Here is a 23,073-nt window from a genome sequence, read left to right on the forward strand (position 1 = left end):
TTAACTCATTGTATATTGAAATTATGGTAGCCAGTAGAATACCTTCCAAACTTTTCCTGTTGGAAAAAGGCTGCTTAAGGTAAAAGCATGAAGCAGCACCTCAATGTTTCAAACTCATGCTATGATCTGATGAGACTGGAACTTTAATGCTGCACGAGAAGAATTTCTTTCTCCATGCCCTCTACCCAGCCCCCCGCCAATGCGCCCTATTCCTAGCACATTCTACCTTTCATTTTGCTTATGCAGCACTTTGGTGCTACAAAGTAGGATTTCATACATTAAACTATATCAAGTTAACTTCCCCTATCCCTTGCCAAGGGAGTGCTTAAACATGGTTTGTTGTTCCCTGCTAAACATGGTACTGATGCAAATCAGGAGGATGGGAGTATGGGGTGGGAGAAGCAAGGATGGGGAAAAGTAGGAATTACTTGGTATTGCTGCCAAAGCCCTGCAACCACACCTTTCAGGTAAAACCCTATCTACTGCTGCTTACCTCATCTGTTTTAAAAAGTTTTCAAGTAAAACTGTACATACACTTACTGTGGCCAAGTGGCAGCTTGTAAACCAAACCCAGTTATCAGTTTTAGCTAAAGCCTTCCTGTAGGGAATAACTATTTCTTCCAGTTAAGTAATTTGAACACTTTGGTATTACACTTGTGCCTTGGTATAATTCCAACAGTACAGATAAATAACTTGGTAGCTGTACAGTTGTTTGCTGTCAGGATTTCTCCAGACTACAGACAAACTAGCTAAATCCAGGATGGAAAGGAATTCTGAAGGTCACTTAGTCCAGCCCTGCCCCGCCTATAACTGGGTGAGCACTGAATTCAGACTAGGTTGTTCAGGCCTTTGTCAAGCTGAGTCTTAAAAATGTCCAAATCCTAACGACGTCATTGCTTCCTGAGGTACTAACGTAAATGGAACTGATTCTTAACCAGTTGCTGGCTGTATTTGGATCGTTGGGCAGGAAGACAGTGTAGTGAGTCCATTAAATACTCTGAGCAAGAGAAGTGATGGTATAGCTCTGTGTCATCCCTCACATTTGTGTGTTGAGAGTAGCAGTCTATCTGTCCAAAACGTATTAGTATATGTATTATTCCCAGAATAATCAAGAGCTTGTGAACAGTGGATTGTATCATGCACTGTCATTTCGAGTGGGAAGCAGGAAACTCCCCTACAACCAAGAAATAAAAGAAAAACATGCCCTGTATAAAACACCAGTTATGAGATCCTTGCAACTTGGCAGGAGTTGAGATTTTGGTAATTTTTTTCACTTGTAAATGTAAACCTTAAGTTTTGAGTGGTAACACACTAACCCAGTAAGAAGCATGTGTTCTAAGGAAATTCCCTCATCTTCTCCTGAACAGGAGATAACAGAATGAGAGGAAACTTGTATCTCAAACATTATATTTTTGTGAGGTTATTTGCAGAGCATGTTAAGCTAGAAATAACTGTTTTATTTATTTCAAAATGGTTGCTGACCACTGTTCACCAGTATTGGTGCATCTTGGCTGGAACTTGGGAGTTTTTGCTGAATTAAAAATTGGTTCTCTAAAAGGTGAGCCCAGTTTGATTCAGTGTACCAAAGTGGTTTGTGAAATGGTGAAGCCCCATTTCTGCAGCAAATCTAGAAATTGGGTCACAGTTGCAAGCTAGACGCCTCAAAATGATTTCTGTAACTATTTGTCTCCATTTCTCCATAAGAATGACTTGCAATCACATACTCATTCTCAAACAAAAATCTTAATTCTCTACAGCTAATTTTGCCATGGTGGTGTGTGCAGGTTTCTGTAGTACTGGATGAAAGGCAGTATGCCTTTTGCTATGTTAGTTTTCTATCAGTGAAAATATTTATTAGAATTCAAAACAGAGAGTAAGGTGTTTGAGTTACCTGGTTTTTACTGGAAGGCGTATGTAATTTTGGAGCCCTGGTTCAGGACTTTGAACCAGTCCTGAAATGAAAGCAACCATTGTTTTTGTTCCCAGCAAATGCATACAGCCTTCTAGTTGGATTTACATAACTACTGTGGAGGAATAATAGCCTGCTAATAGTTGAGGTATTACAGTTTGGGAAGACTCATGTCTTTCTCTCACTTGAAGGGAGGGGTGGAAGGGGACTGGAGAAGCCAAGGAGCTTTGGTGGTCCCATGGAACATGACTCCAAGTTCTACAGTCAGCCTGCCCCAGCAACCGCATGTTACCACCCATGCAGTTGGATGGAAGCACTGTGACAGTTTGAGCCACAGGAAATTGTTTGATTTGTGTTTGAACAGCATAAAATAGGGATATAAATTACTTTAGATCTAAAAATGTAAATGCCCACCACTGCCTTTTTTCTCTTATTGCTGACTAAAACCTACCTGTAAGTATGAAGTATGTAAGAAAGGAGCTTTACTTGCATGTAAGATTTCTGATATGCTAATGCTTCACCTATGCTTCTGCCTTAAAATTACACCATTGCTTTAAATTGGTTCCCACTATATGAAACTTCACGTTGTTGTTCATATCTTAACTATGAGAGCTCTGTCAAGTTCTGTGTAATTGAAACTATTTGGAGATATGAAAGCATCAAAAATATTATTTGTCTACTTACTGTTAAAGACTTCTAGAAATTAAGGGAAGCTATGTAAATCATCTTCATAACCAAAATGTCTTTCACTGTCTGACAGTTATTTCTGACATTCTGGGTACCATTTTGTCTCTGATTTAAGTCACTGATATCCAATTAGCAGAGTTATGGCCCTGTGCTTTACTTACCTTTTCCATGAGTCCAATCCAGTGGTGTTCCTTCTTTCTTTTGCTAGTATTTTCATAGCATTTAACTAGAGTAATGAAAGTTTGGGTAGGGAGAAGCTCGACAGCCTGAATTCTGTGTTTCCTTGAAGATTTTGGACAAGTGAGACCTTTTCATTATAAAAAGTTGAACATACTGAAGGACTTTTCTGGTGTTCTGCAACTAACTGAAGCACTGGAAAAATATTTCCTATAGCATATGGGGAATTATGTTTTAAGTTGCATTCGACCACAGCAGGTTTAGTGATACTTTGAAATACTGATTTGCTTGTTAGTTCATAATTGCTGAATCCCTTCGCTTGAATTTTGGCTTGATCTTACACTTAAACGTGTAATTCGGAGAAGCTTCCGAAGTTAAAACCAGAACAGGCCATGTTGTTGCTGTTTATTGCACAAAGAAAGGCTTTTCAGATGGAAAATTGAAACCAAATGGCTTCAGTGGGTTTTCATACAGCTGGAAACATATATAAACTTGATAATTCAGGACTTTTTGGTATAGCCCTTCACAATACTAGTGAAGCAGAACCAAAACAGTTCAGTTCCAGTAGGCATTCCACAATCCTTGAGTTTGTTCTGACACTGAACCAGGAGCTAAACCAAACATGGTTACTGCAAATCACTTGTCAGCTTGCATCATTCCTGCTATCTACCATGTGACTCTCTTAAAGTTGGATTGTCAAGAGGAAACAGAATATTTTTAAAAGGCAAACATAACTTCCAGGTTCTCTGGCCTTGAAACAGTCAGGACTTTTCTTAAAATGCTGGAGTGGAGAGTTACTTGTAAGGATAACCTTATACTTTCTCATGAACAAATTGAAATGCACCAGGGTCCACAAATAATGCTTAAAATTTAGTTTCAACCAGTCTTTTTATGCTTTTTGTTTTTAGTTTCGCAGAACAGCTAGCTTTTTTTATGGATCCTAAAAGGAGGTTCCTCATACACTAGCTTGTCCAAGATCATTATTTGTACTTATGAGTCTAGATTACTTGGTCCCCTTTTCCCTTTCTTTAATGCATATGTAGGGCTTCATTACAGTAATTAAAGCTTGTGTTAAAAGTGAACTTAAAACTCCCATATTCCCTTTCAGAGGTGTAGGAGGGAGGAAACCAATACATGGGTCTCCATGGAGCATAATGTCTGTAGTCTATAGTATGACATAAAGCTTGTCTATAATCCCTCTTCGGTCATCTTCACCCAGAGAGCTCCACTGCATAGTGACTGTGTATCTCATAACCAGTTTTCTTTTAATTTGCAGTATAAAGTGGGGGAAGACATATGCAATGTATCTGAAAGGACTTTTGTCAAGCTGTTCAGTTTGTGAGAGCTCAGAAAGCAGTGTAAGTTGTGAGGGCTTAGGAGCCTTGCAGGTCATCCCTTCTCCGACTGCTTGAGTTGGACTTCCCTGGTAATGTTTCTCATTCCACTTTGCCCTCACTTCCTGGCCATCTTCAACAGGAATGGTTTGCTGGCAGCTGCCCGGAGCAATATATATCCTTGTGCCAAGTATTGACCTCTAAGCCTCTGCCCCAGTTGTTGGTCATTCAGGTACAGAATGGTCAATTCACAATTTGAAGCCAGAAAGGAGCTATAAAATCATGTAATCTGAATTCAGCTTAGTCAATCTGCTTTTAGCTTTGGCTATATACACTAGTAGAAAAACTTGCTATAACTTTGACACCTCTTTCTTTTTTTACTTTTCATTAACAAGGAGCTCTCACCATGGGATAGATACTGCTCATGTTTTACAAGCCTTACATAGGGTTCAGCATAAAAACACCCATTTGGAATAAACTCTCTCCTATTTAGTTTTATAAGTCAAAATGACCATGAGAAATGAGTAAAAGCAGAAGGGGTTTTGTTTGTGAGGTAATATGGGATCTGTTATAATGAATGATTTCAAAGCAAGTTGATTGATTTATCTCTGGTTTGGTATGATTGTGTGTGGTCTTCTGAGTTTTTGGGGGTTAGGGGGAGAAGGGTGGGGTTAGAAACATTTGAAGATGAATTTAAATGATCTTTATTCCGAAGTCTATGGTATTTCCAGTATTCTGACTTCCGGCTCCCAAAAGGGAGCATTTCATCCTGTCAGCTTTGTTTCCGGCACCATCAGCAACCATACTTAAGGAATTAAAGTTTTCACGTATGTTCCCAGACTTTTTACAGGTGATTTGTGACTAGCCCATCAGGGTTTTAATGTATTATACCTGTAGCAAGAAGCATGATTGTACTTGCAGAGGCTGATACTAACAGTCAACATATCAATGCTGTCAGAAATGTGGATGCATCTATAAGAATACCCTCCTTTAGGAGTGAGGTGTGTACCATTTCCCTGCAGGGGAATTTCTTGGTACCTAGTCACTTACTTGCAAGGACATGCTGGTGTATCTTCAAATAACTCTTGACCTGTACTGGTTAATTCTGAATTCTCTCAGGGTAGAGGTAAAGGAGGAGAGAAACAGGAGTCCTTGTTTATAGATAACGTGGGTATAAAAGCTGCAACCTATCAAAAAACTCTCAGTGTGTAACATGAAGGGGTGCGTGGTATGAAGAGCTGGACAAATAATGAAAAGCACAATTAGATGCGGTTGGTGGTTTTCTTCTGTCTCAGCCTTCCTTGTAGTATGTTGATTTGACTTCTCCTTGTGCCCACTGCTCCTAAACGGACAGAACTTCCCCAATAACTGTTAAAGCTAGCAGTTGGGGTTTGTTTGCTTAAGTCAGGATGCAAATAGCTTACGACAGTCTCCTGGCAAAGCTGGAGTGGGCAAGCTTTGCGACCACTGCGCAGCTTACCTGGGAAGCTGATGTAAAACTACTTGCTGTCCGGAGACTGGCTCTGCCTGGGGTCGTAGGAGATCACAGCATGACTATGTGGACATGGTCTCTCATGGGGCTGCTCTAGTTCAGTCTACAAAAGAAAAACCTAAAATTGAGTAAATCTGGCAGGCAACTTGATGGCAGACAGTACTGGAGGTGGGAGGGCAGGACTGAGTTCGGACTGGAGGCCGGGCAAGAGAAGGGCTATTTGTAGGTGCTTGGAGAGATCACATGCAAGGCGTTGAGCCTTGAGGGAATATGGGCAAGGGAGGAGTCTCTCTGATCGTGGAAGGGTTTAACTGGGAGGAAGTCTGCCACATTTCAAAACTGGGCCAAATAGGAAGGGGAAAAAGTGAAATTTAACAGTAGACGTACATGAATGTTGTTCTCTCCCTTTCTCTCCCCCTAACTGAAAATACCCCAATTGCTCTTCTGACAGTGAGAGCATTTGAGAGAATGAAAAGGGTTGGTTTAGTTGTTGTTAACTGCTAATATAATGATCTGTAGCACTGATGATCAGTTCTCCAGTTTTACTCTGAGAATACTGAGCTGCAAGAGGAAGAACACATGAATGCCTACCCGCATGGCTGCTGACAGCCTTGTTATGTTTTTGGCGCTAGCTTGCTGCTGGTTCCTTGATACCTGTGCCAAAGAGGAGCACTTTCATAAGGATTGTAGGTGAATGGGAACAACACTGTGGAAGTCTGCATCAGATGGGGAATTGGGTCTTGCCTTAATATGTAAACTGTTCTCTTATCGGCTGTTATCCCCTAAACAAATAAATCCATCTCATGTAAATATTTCAAGATCCAGCAGTAACTTAACATTCACTGCCTTTGTCCGTGTTTCTTTCGCAGTTGAGGCATTACTAGCAACATAACAGAACTGTGTCCTGCCTCTTCTTTGGTAATTTTGGTAGTAATTTGAGACTTTAAAAGGGAGAGATAACTAGAAAGAGATTATCTGTACATCTTAGGTAGAATTATGAAATGTGCTGTAACTACTCTTTATTCCTTGAAGGAACACCGATATATGTGTAGCATAATATACTATAACTAATATTGCTGAATGGCTAATCAGGCAACCCGGGGAGCTTGCAGCCGTCAGAAATCTGTTAGTACTGCTACTGCTTTACAGTGCTCAAAATAGTAACCATAAATGATCTTAAAACTATGTTAAGATCGGTCTACTGGAAACAATACCAAAGTCCAGTTTGTCTTTCCACGATTTACTTGCTCCTTTCAAGAGATGCCAAAAAATAGCATATTTTCTTGAAGGTTTACTCCCCTTGCTTTACAAAGGCCTTGTACTATAGGCTTAGATCAGGCTTTTTCATCATGCTTAAAATTGTCTTTTTTTAAAAGCTAAGAAGTTTAGCACTTCTAAAATAGAGCCCTCTGGATTTTTAAACTTGCAGGAAAAAAATCAGAAAAGCATAAGACAAAAATCCAAAATTAAACATACTCAAGAGATAAGGCAGCAAAAGGCCAAACCAACCGTTACTGTTAGCTTTAGGGTTAAACAAAAACAACAATAAAAAGCATCCTTCCAAAGATTCCTTTTGCACTTAGTCTGCCCTAAGTTTCTGTTGAGTGGTGGAAAGCCTTTCCCCAATTTCCAGGTGTTGTATAGCTCCATGAATGCCAATTGCTCTGTGCTCAGTTGTAGATGTGAAATGTGTAGATATGGTTTGAAATGGTGGATGTTGAATATCAGAACTGGTGAATACATACTCAACTTTACAGTCTGCCTGGTGTCAACAAAGTCCCAAGTTCACCACTGCTAGTGTATATTTATTCTCTCAATTTGATTTTTTTTTTTTAGGCTCCCAGTGTTATTTAAGGGAAGGGAAGCCTTAATTTATTCTGGACAATAACCACCTATGAGAGATTCATTTGAGAGGATGAGTATTTGAGTAAGGATAAGAAATCTGACTTCAGAGATTCTTGAAAAAGGAGTTTTGTTCTTTGCTTGTTTCTGTTCCAATACAAGAGATACTTTAACGTACTTGAAGTAATGTGGTTGTTGCATAGAGACTTTTTTCTAAGGAATTGCCAACTCGTTACTTCACGGTAGAGGAATGTGATATTTCTAGTATTCCACTTCAGTGACTAGATTAAACAACTGATGAAAGCCTGTTGCTTTGATGCTATTGCTTGTTGTCTTTATAATAATGGGTCACTAAATATCCTGCTTTTGTGCTTGTTTCCAGTACTTTTGTTTATATACCATATCTTCCTGTTTCTGCCTTCAAAACCTTTGCGTTTAATTGTGTGACTCCTTTCTTAGGGGATGATACTTACAAAAATACTTTGTAAAACCATTGTTATTAGTTGAAGTAACACTTATGAGTACTTGTTTAATAATCTTGTGTCATAACTTAAAAGAAATCCTCCCTCAAGCTGGGCTTTTGAAAAATGTATTTGAGTGCTTGAGTAATTATTTTAATAGAAGCTTTATAGGAACGTGCTGAGGAGTAGAAGAACTAAGAGGAGGTCAAAGGTCATCCGTTTGACATGCTTCTGAAACTGGACATCCTAGACTTTGCTGTGCTCACAGAATGGGTTTTTGCTCACAGCTGGTTTAGTGCACTGCCGCATTTCAGCATGTGCAGAGAAGTCGGGCTGGCTGCAAATCATATGTACGGAACATGCTGTACAAGAAGAGACCGCATGTTTTCACATGCTTGCCTTGACCCCTCTTGAGTGAAAATCATTGTGAAGAAAACAGGGTTTTGCTCCCGTACCTTTTGAACTGGATGAATCCAGCACAATAGCAATCAAGCATGCTATCCTCATCTTTAAACAATAAAATGCAGCTGATAAGCTGCATTTGTTCATCTAGCTGCCTTTTGAAATGTAAAGCTTTAACTTGCTAAGTCATACAAATTTAACATGCAGTGTTTGTATGGCAGCCCTTTTTTCGTTTGTTTTTGGGGGGGGAGGGAGGGTGTTTGGTTTTTGCACGTTGTTTTGCTGAGAGGCTATTTAGAAAAGGAATTTCTGACTTGTCTGGATTAATTTCTTTTCTGATATGTTGATCTGTTAATGAAACAACGTGGAAAGTCTTATAAAGCTGTCAGATTTGTTGCATGAAGTTCAGATGTCACAGACTTTTTTTTTTCAAACACAAATTATTTCAGATATGTTGTCTGGAGTGCTGTGTTTCGGAGGTGTTTTCAGTAAGTGTGAGCTTGTGGTTTGTGGCATTCTCATAGCATGACAAAGTTTGTATGCACTTCAGTGACTTGGATATATTCAAGCGTCCATTGCAGTAACTTACAAAAAATTCTAAAATACGACTGATAATTTTGTCTCAGAGATTTAATACCAGGTTACAATAAAGCCATATGTGGAATCACAGTTCTTCATAGTAATGACAAACAAGAGGTCTGACATAAAGCATGTTTAATGACTCATTGAAGCTTGTGTATTATATTTAGTGACCAATATTATATAATATCCTAATGCATGCTTAGTGTATGTTGTCTGTAGGTTTTCTCTTTTGTTACTGAGTTGATCTGAACCAAAGGAAATAGCTTGGACATACCTTCCTCTACTAGTCCTGTTCCTGTTTTTGCGTACTTGATACATGACGTTTTGAGATGAGTTATCTAATCCTGTCACACCACCTACTGTTGAAAAGCAGACATTGGGTGTAAGTGGTTTTGTGGCCTAAATCTTAATGTAATCCTCTTAATGTCGTGCTTTCTTGGCCTTAGTGCAAATTGATGGTTTCTTGGTCGTTAGTATTTGAGTGGAGATCCTGCAGCAAAACTGATGTTGAATAAAGTGGAATTACTAGCTAATTTTGTCATATTTCAACAGTCTCTTACACAGCTTATGCAAAATTGAAATGTGGTTTATAGTGATGAGAATAAAGGGGTGGGTATTCCCTTTAAATAGAAACTTGATTGTTCTAAGGCAAATCTGAAACACTGTAGTCATCTGTTCAAGTAAGATAAATTATGTCTGTCAGACTTGAAATGGTAGTGACATCAGAAGTTAAGATATTTTGTAAGATGTCTTGTGTTATAATAAATAACAAAATATTAAAAAAGTAAGTCTATCTTCCATCTCTCTCTTCTTGTTTTTGTACAAAAATGAAAAAAACTCTTTTCCATATTTATTCAGAGGACTGTATAAAGATCTTTATGTCAAAGCTGACAGGAGTCAACTCGGTGCTGGCAAGACAAATCTGTGTATACATAACTTCCTTTGGGCCACTGTAGTTTTAATCTGGGTGTGCACTTTTCAGAAATAAACAAAAAGCATAATTTAACTAAACTCAAATTTTCTTGCAGAAAGTGTAGTTGCTTTGTTAGTAGTACAAGAGTAAGCTCCCATCTGAAGATGGCACACCTGTCTCCTATATAGATACACTTCCTATTTGATTACCTTAGCTATTGGGCATTTGTATTCAGGAAGCTCAAATGAAAACAGCTATTAATGCAAAAAATGTGTCTGCACCAGTTAGCCATGAAGAACTTTGTTCGAGGGAGTGCTGTTTAACTAGTTCTGCAGAACTAGTCAGTTTTCAGTATATTATGTGAGTACAACACAATTTGATACTCTTGTGCTGTGTTTGTCCTTGAAAAGATACTATCTTTTAGAGTTCCCTGTCAAAGGTGTGTGGGGAAATCTCCATTTTGGGGGTGGGAACAAACAAAAGAATCTTTCTTGGATTGTCTTTGAGCTGGAGGTTATATTTTTATGGGATCGCCAGTATAGCTAACCATAATACACAGAGGTAGGAAAATGCAAGAAAGACTTCTTGTGCGTGCAAATGTCTGCCTTGAAGGCCAGTCTGTAAAGCTCTTTATTTGTTCCTGAGGTCAATATGCAAAATGGGATTTAAATCCTTGGAACTGTTTTTCTGTGTTTACACCATTTTTTACCATGTCAATATGAGGTAGATTAAGCCTTTTTATATGTGGTTTTTTTATGTGTAAATCTTTTTACTTGTAGGCATATACTTAGAAGCAGCAATTGTTTAAGCTTCTTTCCAGCTCCTTTTGTTCTTTTCTCTCCCTCCCCCTTCCCCCCAATTGACAGGTATAGGATCTTTGCCAAGAGAGAAGCATGCCTCTCCGAAAAATTCTCCAGCCTCCTCGGCTAGCTCTGGTAAACCGCTCACTAAATCCCAAGTGCCTGTCAAAAGATCAGTGCTTGAGAGAACACCTAGCATCTCTTCAGTCAGCAGCACTCAGAGTGAGCGAAGTCTTTTCAGCAGTAATTGTAAGTATCCTCAGGGTTAGGGTTTTAACTGATAGCATCAGCTGCTTGTTGGAAAAAAAAAAAATCCCCACAAAGGGAGTCCTGTCTGACAAAGGGCTGTGTTAATTCTCATTGTACTACTTATTATTAGTTCTAGGTCTTATTCTTTTTGCCTCTTAACTTACAACTTTCCTTCTTGAGACATGCAACCTGAAGGATCTTTGAGCCTTGGACTTCTGTTTGATGAGTAGAGGTTTCAGTACAGCTCCTCTTCCATTCTGAAACAGTACAAAATGAGTGGGTCATCTTGAGCAAAAGTTTCCCTGTGTTTACATATAGTGTAATAAGAAATAAGTCTGAATGGTGTGAATGGATTACCTGTCGTAATATTTGGAACAGCTCGTTAGAGTTTTTTGATACTAAATGCTCTTTTTGAACTAGGTTATATCTGCTTTCAGTGTTTTAAGACAAAATGTGTAGACGAGATCAAAAGCAGTTAAGAGAAACTGCTTTTAGAAGGTAAAACTTTGCACAGGTAGACTTCTATAATTTCTAAGGTAACTAAGCATTGCTGTATGACCTGAATGGAATCTACCTTGATTAAAACTAGGAAGAAAAATAACAGAACTCACTTTGATTTGAAACTCTACAAAGGGTCTGTACCAGCAGTTGTAGGAATTCTAGGGGCAAAAATATGAAGGAAATAATACACAACTGACTGTCAGACATTAGTATTCCCAGCTATACATATTCAAATGAGTACATTCAAATATTCTGTTACTATTGCATCATCTGTTATATCTTGGAGACTGGGCAAAGGCCTTTGCTTTGTGCCAGATGCCATTTAAATCTGTCTTCAATGGACTGAAAAAGAGAACTGTGATTTAACATATGTCTATAGTTTATGTATGCGCATATGCATACATACATATATAACTAAAATTTCTCTTGCTCTTTTTTTTCCCCCCTGTAGTGCCTTCATTAAAAAACTAAGACCTAACATATTCCTCAAAGGAGTAAGAGTATGTGTAATAAAATATGCAGTGCATGTTTCTGTGTAATCAGGTCGGTTCGGTTGCTGTGACAGCCATGTTGACTTTTGCTGTTCAGGTTTAGGACTGTATCTGGAATTCCTAAGCAGCTTTGTCCTCTCTTCATTTTACTCCCTCATGTAACAAAGGAAAGGGTCATCGCTTCATAACAAAGAAGCGTATTCAGATTAAGTATCTAAACAGATGACTCCTTATTTAGCCTGATTTGCTAGTTGGTTTAATCTGTTTTGTCCACTGCCTTCAAGCTTACAATTTTTTCCACTCCGATTCACGAAGAGCAAACAAGAGCAATATGAGAGGTTGAATATGGCTGCAGTCTTTTTGGCTTTAAGGTTGCTTTGATCTTTTTTAAATGACTATACCAGGAGGACTCCGCAGTTGCACAGAAACTAATTTTTCTCCTATTATTTTCATCAATTCTACACTAACACCACCGACTGACTCAGGAAGCCACTATGATATTACCTTACTGACGTTGCTGGTGGTGGGATCTTACAGCTTTTGTATTATTCCTTTGTTAGCCACCTTTACTGGGAAAAGAAGTAGGTTGTATTCCTTTTAATTTCTATTTTAAAGTCTGTTTTTTGTTTTGTGGAGGTTGATAAATGTATGCAATGTTTTGATTTGCGGATTTTCTGCGAGATAATTTTTCTTTAGTTAATTTCTTACACTTGATGAGAATGATTTATGTCTGATGGTCAGGTTTTGTGAGTACAATGAGTTTAGGTTACATATGAATTATATGTTAGTAAAGTGAAGTTTTTATGACTTCAAATCAATTTGGAAAGAACTAATGAATTTACTTTGTACTCTAATGTTAAGTGTAGTGCTGTTCTTATTTTTTATTCTTTCATTTAGTCTACTATAAAATAATGTCAGGAAAAAAATATTTGTAAACCTAAAATGTTTTTATGAGATTGGTAGGACACACAAAGACCAAGACGGGAGGCTTATGCTGTGAATGTCATGAAATTTATGACTATCTATTGCGGTCCTGTCAACAGTATTAAATTGACGAAGTCGCTTGGCTTTTTTTGCTTAAGGAGTTTGCCTTGTGTTAGCAGAGAAAAAAATGTAAAAAGAGAGCATTTCTCCTGCTGTGTCAGCTCAGCCCTTTGTTAGGGGGTGTCCTTGGATTGGTAATTTCCTGTGGCAGCATTAGGATTTTTTTTGTTTAATGAGCACTGGAGTTTTATGATTCTTCTCTCTAGAAAGACTTACTATTTTATAAGTTTGGAAATCATGAAGTTTGAAATGCTGTTATTAATAAAAACATATTTTGAATGCAAGCTGTCAGTCTGAGCATCGAAAACCTGAATTTGTAACAGTAGAGAAATCTTCTCAATTTCAGTGCTGAGCTGAAGATACTGTCATTTGAACATACTGAAATGTTTAAACTCTGAGGTTAAGAACAAGAATCCAACTTTGAATTGCATTAGAATAATTGCATATAAAAGAAGTAGTGTTTCAGAAGTTAAAAAGCTGATCCTAGCAATTGACCTGGAGGTGCATTTCTGTACAGTCAATACTTAAATTCTTTTAATAAGTTGTGTTTTTAAGCCCTTTAGATCTTAGCTGGAGCAAGATCACTTCATACCTGTCCGTCTTTGATCAAGATTGCAGTAGCTACTCCTGTGAATAACCATCTTTGAATCATATAGTGACCAAACTCTGCAAATTTGCCTTTTTTTCTGCACACAGCCTGGTTAGCTGACTCCAGAGCTAATTAGACAAAACAGTACCCTAACTAGTCCTGCAGCAGAAGTGTGCTCGCTTACCCAAAGTGTTAACTTCCATGGCATGCTTCTGATTCAGAAGAAGGTAGCGTAGCAGTTTGTAGGTGGTTGTTAGCTGCTTGCTGTGAACTCTGAGCGGAAATCCGTAGTTTAGTGTTTTACAGAAAAAGTTAAGGACTGCTTCAGGCCTCGTGCTTTACTGAAACAAAGTCATTTGAATAATCTGATGTTGAGCAGGGTGAGATTCCTGCAAAATAACTGTGTTGTTGATGTGTTATACTAATGTTCCTTATGTATAGATCTCTTTGCAAATATTTAGCTTTTGTGCCTTTAGAGAGGCTCCAACTTTATTTAAAACAAAGAGGGAGACTACAGTTGCATATGTTTCTAAAAGGGAAAGCAGTTCTGTCTCTCTTTCTGTGGTTGAAAATGTATTGATTAGTGGCCAAAAAGCATCTTTTTGAAGTAGTTAACTTACATGGTTTAAGCTGGTGCATTTAAAGACACTGAAATAATCTCAAGACTGTATGTTCCATTTTTAATGAACGATATTAGACATGTAGTTCACATTTTTTTTAAAGGTAACCTGCCTCATTAAAACACTTATCTGAGGCAAATCTGGTATTGCCACCCCCACCCCTCCATCCCCTGTTTTTTTCCCTTTAAAGGACTAGAGAGAAAAAGCAACAGTGTAACAAACTATTCCCCCGCCTTAGTTTTTCCTTTCTCTGGTAAACGCAATGTCAATTTCTTACTCTTCAATGTGTCAGTATATATAATTTTTCAGTACCTGAACCAAAGTGTACTCAAGCTATACTTACTTTAGAAGTATTTTCATATTTTTTCTGGAAAAATAAAACTATGCTTTCCCTAAATTTTGGTTTTCTTTTTTTTCAAGGAAAAACTTTCATTGTGACAATAAGTCCAAACCTCTCTCAAGTTCCTTTGAAATGGTACAGAACGTCTTCTGTAGCAACTGTCCTGTTAGTTGGAAACCTGATTTTGACATGAGGTAGCAGTTGCTTATTGTCCTGCCTTTCCCAATTTGGGTCTGTCTGCCTCTTTTTGCAGGGAGTATTTTGCTGTATGACATCAGCTCTTGTGGGGTGGGGAGTCTTCCGAGGTCTGCTGTCACTTAGGAGGTTGCTGTTATGAACAGAGACTACAGGAACCTTTCTTAAAACTTGTTTGGTAGCTGGTGAACGCAGTTGGGCTCACATGTTTTTTCGTGCCCCACAAGGAGGGTGGAAGGGGTGTAGAGTCTGCTGGTGGTGCGTGCACCATATTATTGAAACAGCACGCTCAGCTCTCAAACGAGAGAGAACAAGGGAAGGTGTTGTGTGAAGAATTTGTCTGACATTTATTTGGGTTTTGTTATTTTAACAGTCAATTCTGTCACCAGAACGTCCTTCTGTACTGATGATGCTTTTTCTTGGCTTAAACTTGAAATATGTTCTGCGTTTGCTTTGTACAGCAAGATCAGGCTTCCAGTTATGTATCTTGACCAATATACTTCTATACATATCCCCCTCTTAGACATAGTTCAAAGCTGTATGTCTGGTTCTGAGAAGTGTTTGTAACAGTCATAGGCTGTTCTGTTACAGTTCATCAGTCTCTTTGTACTGAAGAAATCAGAGGTGGTCATAATATTTTTATTCTATGATTCATTCCAACGTGTGTTTCTCCTAACTTTAGCCTCGGGTAAAAAAGGCTTGTTTTAGGATTTAATTTTCCCCAAACTAGACGCTGTCTAGAGCAAATTCTTTGTTGTTCTGTGTTGCAGCTGCAAGTGCCACAGTCATCATCAAGAATGGAGAATGGCCTGCAAAACCAGACTGCCAGAATGGTACTTTAGGATCTGTCCCTTTGAAAGCTGTACCAAAACCTAGATTTCACTCGTTGAAGTCAACTCCAAAAGGTATATGAGTCCGTTTGTAGATAGAGTGGAACTATAGTTATTACTGTTACAGTACCTTAACTTTTGCAGGTGGCTGCCTCCTGAAGCAGTTTTTATTGAAGAGTGGTCTTGGAAAATAGTGCGAGGGAGTAAAATTACATCAGTGGTGTCTCAAGTTTTTTATAAGGTTTCATAGGAAGTCTAAAACATCCTTTGTATTGTCATAATTGACTGGGATATTTCAGGAAAACGAGGAGGACATCCACACTGTGATATGGCTAAGGTTTGCATGGCACAGGGACTAAACACGCTTTGCTACATGGCATGTGTCATTGTGCGAGGTTTACGCGGTTTTAATAAGAGTTCTTTTCTGTCATAAAGCTCAGGCACAGACTCTGTGGCTGCTGGTGATCTGTGGGGTAGACCTACCCTGGATTTATCTTGAGTGTATGGTTGTCCTCATCCTCATGCACAGTTTGCATTATCTTCACCCCTTTCAGGACAGTAAGGACCTTGGGGGATGGGGATATTTTTTTTTTAAAGAAGGTATTAGATGGAGTAAGTCAGTCTTGGGTGACTGACATTGTCCCATCTTTCCAAGGGAAGAGCCCCAGAAACAGCTCAGCTGTTCATGCTGCTTTTTCTTGATATTCTTACTGGCTGAAGTGGAAGCAGAGGTTTGCTCTAATTGTTAACGGAGATAAGACAGTTGTGGTTCATCATCTGGTGCTAAAGGAAACATTAATTTAAATGTACTTTCTGACTTTGTATGAAACACTGTTCTGGTTCCTATTCCTATTCGAGCCAGGACCTTTCGATCAGCCAACAGTGCTTCTCCACTCCAGCCACAAACAGCAGTTGACAACTCATTCTCTGGCCAAAATTAAAGACATAATGAGAACAGATAAATAAGCTTGCTGTCTCTCTCTCCTAAATGCTAGTTATAATCAGCTTGCTTCTGACCATCTTTGTGGTGAACTGGTTATCGTAATTGGATAAACCTAATTGAATACTATGCTTCTGCTTTAGGCTTAAGTTTTAAGCTGGTATCTGACATAATTGAGAATAAATAGAAGAGATGCCTGCCAAATGTCATGCTAGAATGATGTGCTTTAAAATGGCAAACAGTGAAAAGAAACAGACTTTGCCACAAACGGTAAATTACTTGGAAACAAACACAAATTATATGGCTGTCTGACAAGCTGATGCATTGCTCAACATCTTCAGTGACCTGGGTGCTAGAATTGTGCCTTCAGCACTTCCAGGAGCAGTGTGGCCAGAAGAAGCTGGAATTCCCCCCTCGGCTTTATGTCACTTTGACTACTCTGTTGTGTTTTGGGGCCTTCCCAGTTCAAGAGGGTTGTTTTGAAACTGGAAGGGTCAACTGGAAACTTAGGAAGATGATTGAGGTCTCTGACCACAGGACCTGTGAGGAGAGGTTGAGGGAGTTGAGCTTGTGTAGTCAGGCAAAAAGGAGAGTAAGGGGAGTTATTATAACAGTCTGCGGTAACTTGAAAAGGATGGCTACAAAGGTGATGGTGCCAAACTCTTCTCAGTAGTACCAGATGATGTGGCAATGGGAAATGATTGCAAATTGTGGAGTGGGAGATGCAGCATTGGCCAGTGGGGCCGTAGAGCCTCCCTTCCTGGAGGTTTGCAAGGCTCAGCTAGACAAAAGCATGGTCAATTGATCTCATCTTGGTGGTGGCCCTGCTCTGAGTGGGAGGCTGGATAGCTGGCCTCTGGAGGTCCCTTTCAGCCAATGTTTCCGTAGCTGTGTTGTATTTGCTGAATTAAGTAATTCGATCTTAGTCCTAGAGTGAAATCTTTGTTAACATTTTCTTCTGCTTAGAAGCTTTATTAAAAGTATCTTTTTATTTCTTCCAATATGAGTTCTGGTAAAGCAAAGCTAAGTTTAAATATAGCTTCAGTTTTCTAGAGGGTGTCTCTCTTTTGTATTTGTTTGAGTAGATTTGTGCATCTTGTACTTTTAAATATGTAATATTAGGCATGTCTTTAATTGCTGACGTAGTTCTACTTTTAAACCTGATCTAAGCTTTTATTTCCAGGAGCCAAGGCCAGGTCTGCTTCACTGAACCAGTGCATACCAAAATCATCTGGGCCACTGCACTCAGCAAGGAAAGTCAGTGAGGCTAGAGGTAATCAGCTGTTGGGTAAAGTCAATTTTTCACTCACATTCTTGAATCCCTCTGTCGAGAGAAGCTGTGCTCTGTGACTTCAGAGTAATTGAGATAGTCAATCTGCTCTTTTTCCTTGTGGTTCATGGTATTAGAGACTGAGTCTGCAAAGTGTTCCTTATGTATTTGTTTAATCTGGGAGGAAAAAATCAGGGCATTCGTTGTCCACTATCTGCTTGAAACTTGCATCCCATGAGGACTCCGAATACTTGATAATGTCTGTTAAAAGATGTTCTGTCACCTGCTTATAAGATCATATACTTGCAAGACAAAACCCAGACCAGATTACATTTCTGTATTAGATGCTTGTTTTATCTTTAACTTTCAATTGAAATTAGTCATTTTTACCAGAGTGAATGAAAAGAATAGGTATGAATCCTCAGGCAAGCTTTATAAGAAAAAATTTTCACTTTGGGAGCAAAGTTCCATTTTTATGGCTGAGGTGAGGGAAACAAGTACAGTAGCCATACAAAGCAGATTGTTTCCTATTGAAACACCTGCTATAGGATCACACACTATTTGTAAAGGCTGAAGAAAGCTGATAGGTGTTGTCAACAGACCTTTTATAAACTTCTGCACGTGACTTTTGGACTTATACCTAGCAGTTCAAAAGAGCACTTTCATTTAATTAATATCCTTCAAAATAATGAGGTTCTTAGGTCGGTTTTCATGTGACTTTAAAACAATACAGTAAGGGTAGATTAATCTTCTCTGTGCTTTCATTTATATCTGATCTGATTGGTAGCACACTTCAGAGTGCTGTTAACTTATACCTCCTTTATACAAATAAAATAAATGGAGCATATAGATGGAAAAAAACTTACTATGATGCTGGTATAGACAATTGTTTTTTATTATATGTGGTCCTGTATGAATGAGTAAAATAAAATGGTGCTACCTGGCTTAAATGAAGTATGATAATTGTAATGGGAAAAAAAAATGTTTGGCTTATTGGGAATTCATTACGCATTTTCCAAGTAGTTTAACCTTATGATGCTAAATCTTGTTGTTGCACATGCCATCAGCCATCACAAGAAAGAAACTGAAATTGTGAAGTTTGAGGAGCTTAAAAAAAAAAAAAAAAAAGGGCAAAAAAAACCCCAACCAAGACACCCCCACTGGCCCTTACTAGCTTGAAGTGTAATTCTCTCTCTCTCTGTCTCTCTCTTTTTTTTTCTTTTTTTTTTTTTTTTCTTTCTTCTGAACATCGTAGGTACTCCTGGAAGAAATGGACACCAAAGCCTATCTCATTTGGGTTCTGGTGAGTTTTCAGAATGCATTTTTACATTTTCTGCAGTGTAACTTAAATTAGGTTTATACATTATATTAGTATATTGGTTCTTTTCTTGGGAGAACAGTTTTGCAACGGGTAATTGCATAAACCGTCACTGATTCCAGTTTCAGGGGATATGAAGAAAAGTCTTGGTTTTTTTTCTACTTGCTGTCTTCTGGCTACCCAGCTCTTAGAATATGCAGTCTGTGCTATCTGTTTTGCTCTGTTTCCAGTGAAGCATAAGGAGGTTTTAACTGTAACCAAAAAAAAGTATGGCAATGAAATTTGGATGTAGTTTTTGCTGTTTAGCCACAGTGAGGTAAGCGATGATTAAAGCTCATGTGTTGTGGCTTTAAAAAAAAAAAAAAAAAAATAGAATAATCATGCAGAATAACAGGTTTTTCTGGAAGGTTCATGATAGATACCCTTTTGGTGTGAGCTGTCTCTGTATCACCACAGACTGCACTTGAATAAGGAGTTGAAATTATCTAAGCATGTTGATGTGTGTGTCTGCTTGTATGGTAGAGGGAGGAATCGCAGCTGATTAAGTGGCAGATGGTGTTCCAAAATCTGGCAGAGTTTTAAGGACTTCATGTTGGGTTTGTTTTTGGTGTTTATGCCAGTCAGGACACCTGGTGCTAGTTTCTGTCTGCCAGGAGACAGAAAAGTCTTCAGATGATGTTTCTACTTGCAGCAATTTCCAGGTCTTTTCAAGAGAGTTGGCAGTCTAAATTAGTTTCCCTAGCATCAGTGTGTATTTGCTGAATTAAAAGCTGCTTGTAATTAATTAGTCATTGAAAAGCCCCTTTTGAAAGATACTGAAGATCACTGGAAAGCCCTATGTCCCCTGAGTGAATAGCAGATGTCTTTCTGAAAGAGGTGCTGTAGCCAAGCAGATGTTATGAATTTGAGTCTGGAATTACTGGGTAAATCAGTTCTGACCTGTAACTCTGGTACTGTGGCAGTATGTTTTTAATTTCCTGTAGTCATAACATGAGTCTAATGCTTTTGCCTTTTACTCTCTTGGGTGTCAAATGTCTACATATTAATTGTGACTGAGTACTTTGCTTGATACCTTTAAGAGTCAGGGCTTCTGTCACACAGCAAGCGTAATACTTTGCACAAAGTGCTAATTCTGTTTGTTGCTTTTATTGATACTTGGCTGAACTAATGTTAGTTTAGGTATAGCCTGACACTACGTTTTATGTCCACATGTAAACTGTCATATAAGAGTGTATAGAGGATGATACAGCTAACAACATGATGTCTATTAGCTCAGCTGAGGAAACTCATAAGCAACAAAGTGTTTTGGGACTAGAAACAGAAAATTAAATTCCTCTTCTATTTTTTTATCATAGATAACACTATTTTCCCCTAAATTTAGCATGGTACTTTCTCTCTTTTTTCCATCCAGAAAAGTAATTAGTGCTCCCTTCCCTTTTTACTAAATATAGTTTTTCTTGTGATTCATCTTTTCCAGCCTAATAAAGAATGTAGCTACATAGCCTTGAAGTATTATATTCAATGCCATAGAAACACAGCTAGAAACTCCAAATTAGCTGTAATATTTAGTGATCCTTTAGCACATGCTCTTTAGCATCATACTTTTGCCAGTTGAATAGTTGTATTTCAGTGTTTGTCTTAATAAACCTGAACTGTTTCATGTACTGAGTCAGCTTCCAAAACTGGATGATGTTAGACGTTGAAGTTAATACATTTCTAACTTTTCTACATTTCTAATGCTCTAATGTACAGAGCATTAGTATAATTTCCCATTTATGAATGCAAAGCTTTCTGATGGAGTATTTTGCTTTTCTAAGAAAGAATTTTTCCATCTTCACAGTTGCAAATAGTTCTTACAGAATAAAAATATTGTGTGGCTGCTTGGATGTTCTGCAGTACAAAGTCTCACATTTTAAGAAAAAACAAATGGTCTTTTTTGAAATGAACTGAAATAATGCCAGCTGGTACCATGTAGAATGGGGCCCACTATCGTTGTTGTTGTTTTTTTTTTTTTTAGTGGCCTTGATATTATAGTGAAGCTTTGTTCTAGTGACTTTAGCTAGTTTAGAGCTTTTGTTCTTTTTTTTTTTTTTTTCAGGGCCATAGCTAACACTACAGTTTTTAGCCTCATTCAGTGAGGAGGTCCAACCCCAGTTCTATTTCTTGCCCATGTGCTCTGTCTGAAGAGTTGGGACTAATCTATTGCGGCAGAACTCTGATAACTGATTACAATATTAAGGCATTAATTAAGTGTCTAGCTCAGTTGTTAATGTTGTTTTTCACATTACTTCAAGGATGGAAAAATAGCAGGATTTTCTAGGATCTGGTCTCTGTTCTCTGACTGTTTGTGCTCTTTATCCATTTTTCCATTCATTTATAGCAATGATGCAAAGCCAGAATCTGCTTGACAAAGCAAGGCACAACATTCTGTTAGTACGCCTGTAAAATTGGAGAGACTTGTGTATTTGCAGCTGTTCATTCCTTTGTGTTAAAATATTCACAAGGCTCCTTTTTGTGAATTCTGTATTTTTCATGGGTAATATTCCAGTGGATCAAGTAATTTCTACAAGTTCTGTGGTGTAGTGCTTCAGCACTGGCTTTAAAGCTAAGGCAAAATTAACTTCTTGGGCATAATATGTTTTATTATACTTCTTAACTTGCTAACTTCAAGTAAGAATGAGCATGTCCACTTACTGTAATGTCTTAATGTAAATGTAATGTAAAAATGTTGCCTCTTGGGAGATGTAATTTTGAACTAGATGCAAAACTGCCTCTAAAAATGTGTAAAGTTAGTGCTCTTTCCTTTGTTTCTCGAGGCCTCCCTGGAGAAAATGTGACCTACTTCTAATACCTGTGCAGTATGTTACAGTGCAGTGTGTATATGCAGTGGATATTCACTTATCCTTAACCTTCAGTCAATAAGAGACATGACAAGTTACAATACAGTAATCCCTAGAACTACATAAGCTAAGCAAAAGCCAATATCCTTTTTGGCAGTTCCAAAGATAAAGCTATTGCTTTAGGAATAAAGCATGTAAATATTTATTGGAAAGCTTTATCCTGTTGTTCAGTGACCCTACAAGGGATGTATGGTGTATTACGGATAACAAGTTGCACTTATGCTTGTGGCACAACACTGTTGTCAGAAAAGCTAGGGCAACTGCTGGATAAACCTATAAAGTATTAGCAACTACAAACAGTGTGATTTATGTCATCTCTCTTTGTATTATGATGGAGTATGTGTAGTGGAATCAGTTACTGAAGGCTGTAGAAGCCATGACAACCAAAGAAGCTTCATCAAAAACCTGCATATGCTCCATCATGAAAGATGGTATTCTGTTGTCTTACCCTCATAAAGAAGAGGTTAAAAGGCTGCTCGTTTTAGTTTAATCATTTGTGAGAAAATATAACACTGGGGGAGGAAATAACTTCAGTCAGGGGTCTTATTGCAAAAAGTGAGTAGTAGTGCTAATCAAGCTTAAATGGAAAAATAAGGTATAAATATAACAGTCCATGTAGCTGTCTCTTGGAACAGGTTGTTAAAGATGGATGCTGGCTTCTCACTCTAACTCTTACACTGGGATAAGATGCTTAATAATAACACAATACTCTGGTTCAAACAAAAGTTGATTGAGGCATATTTCAAGGTTCAGTTAACACCCCTTTCTGTCATGCGCTTAGTCATAACTGTTGAAACTCGGAGGAAACAGGATAAACATATTTCTTACATTATAGATTCTTGGATAGAATAGGTTATCCTCAAAATACTTGCACTTTCAATGTCTGGAAAACAAGGGATTAATGTATGTCACACTGTGCTTGTGCTCTTTTTAACAACAACAAAACAGCTTTAATATTTTAAAATGATACATGATACTATGTGAAAAGGTGTAAGCTTTCTTTAAAAATTGGGAGGACTGTAACTGAGAGCTGATGAACATTGTTGTGAATGTCAAGTACTTAGGTCTTTGAATTCTTTCATCTAGTTGACCATCAGTAGTCTTCAGCATGGTATAGCAAATTACCCTACTGATCAGAGATATCTGGTCAAGTGTTTTATTAGCGCTGTATTTCTCCTTTCATATCT

At 38.1% G+C, this 23,073-nt stretch overlaps 1 protein-coding gene across 5 annotated transcripts in view; it reads left to right on the plus strand.

Annotated features, from left to right (window-relative positions):
* MTUS1 (microtubule associated scaffold protein 1) overlaps nucleotides 1–23,073 on the plus strand; it is a 130,658-nt gene that overhangs the window by 40,764 nt on the left and 66,821 nt on the right. For 3 of the 5 annotated variants that reach the window (XR_011325746.1, XR_011325743.1, XM_069789149.1), the window contains exons 4-7: nucleotides 10,666–10,848; nucleotides 15,399–15,533; nucleotides 17,582–17,671; nucleotides 18,924–18,971. Coding sequence is in view for 1 of the 5 variants with exons in the window: in XM_069789149.1 (XP_069645250.1) it covers nucleotides 10,666–10,848; nucleotides 15,399–15,533; nucleotides 17,582–17,671; nucleotides 18,924–18,971 (456 nt within the window). In the remaining 4 variants the exon portion in view is untranslated. The remainder of the gene's footprint in view (nucleotides 1–10,665; nucleotides 10,849–15,398; nucleotides 15,534–17,581; nucleotides 17,672–18,923; nucleotides 18,972–23,073) is intronic. The other 2 variants (XR_011325747.1, XR_011325748.1) reach the window with 2 other exon arrangements.

Source organism: Haliaeetus albicilla, chromosome 1, assembly GCF_947461875.1.
Source record: "Haliaeetus albicilla chromosome 1, bHalAlb1.1, whole genome shotgun sequence".
Classification (NCBI taxonomy): Eukaryota; Metazoa; Chordata; class Aves; order Accipitriformes; family Accipitridae; genus Haliaeetus; species Haliaeetus albicilla.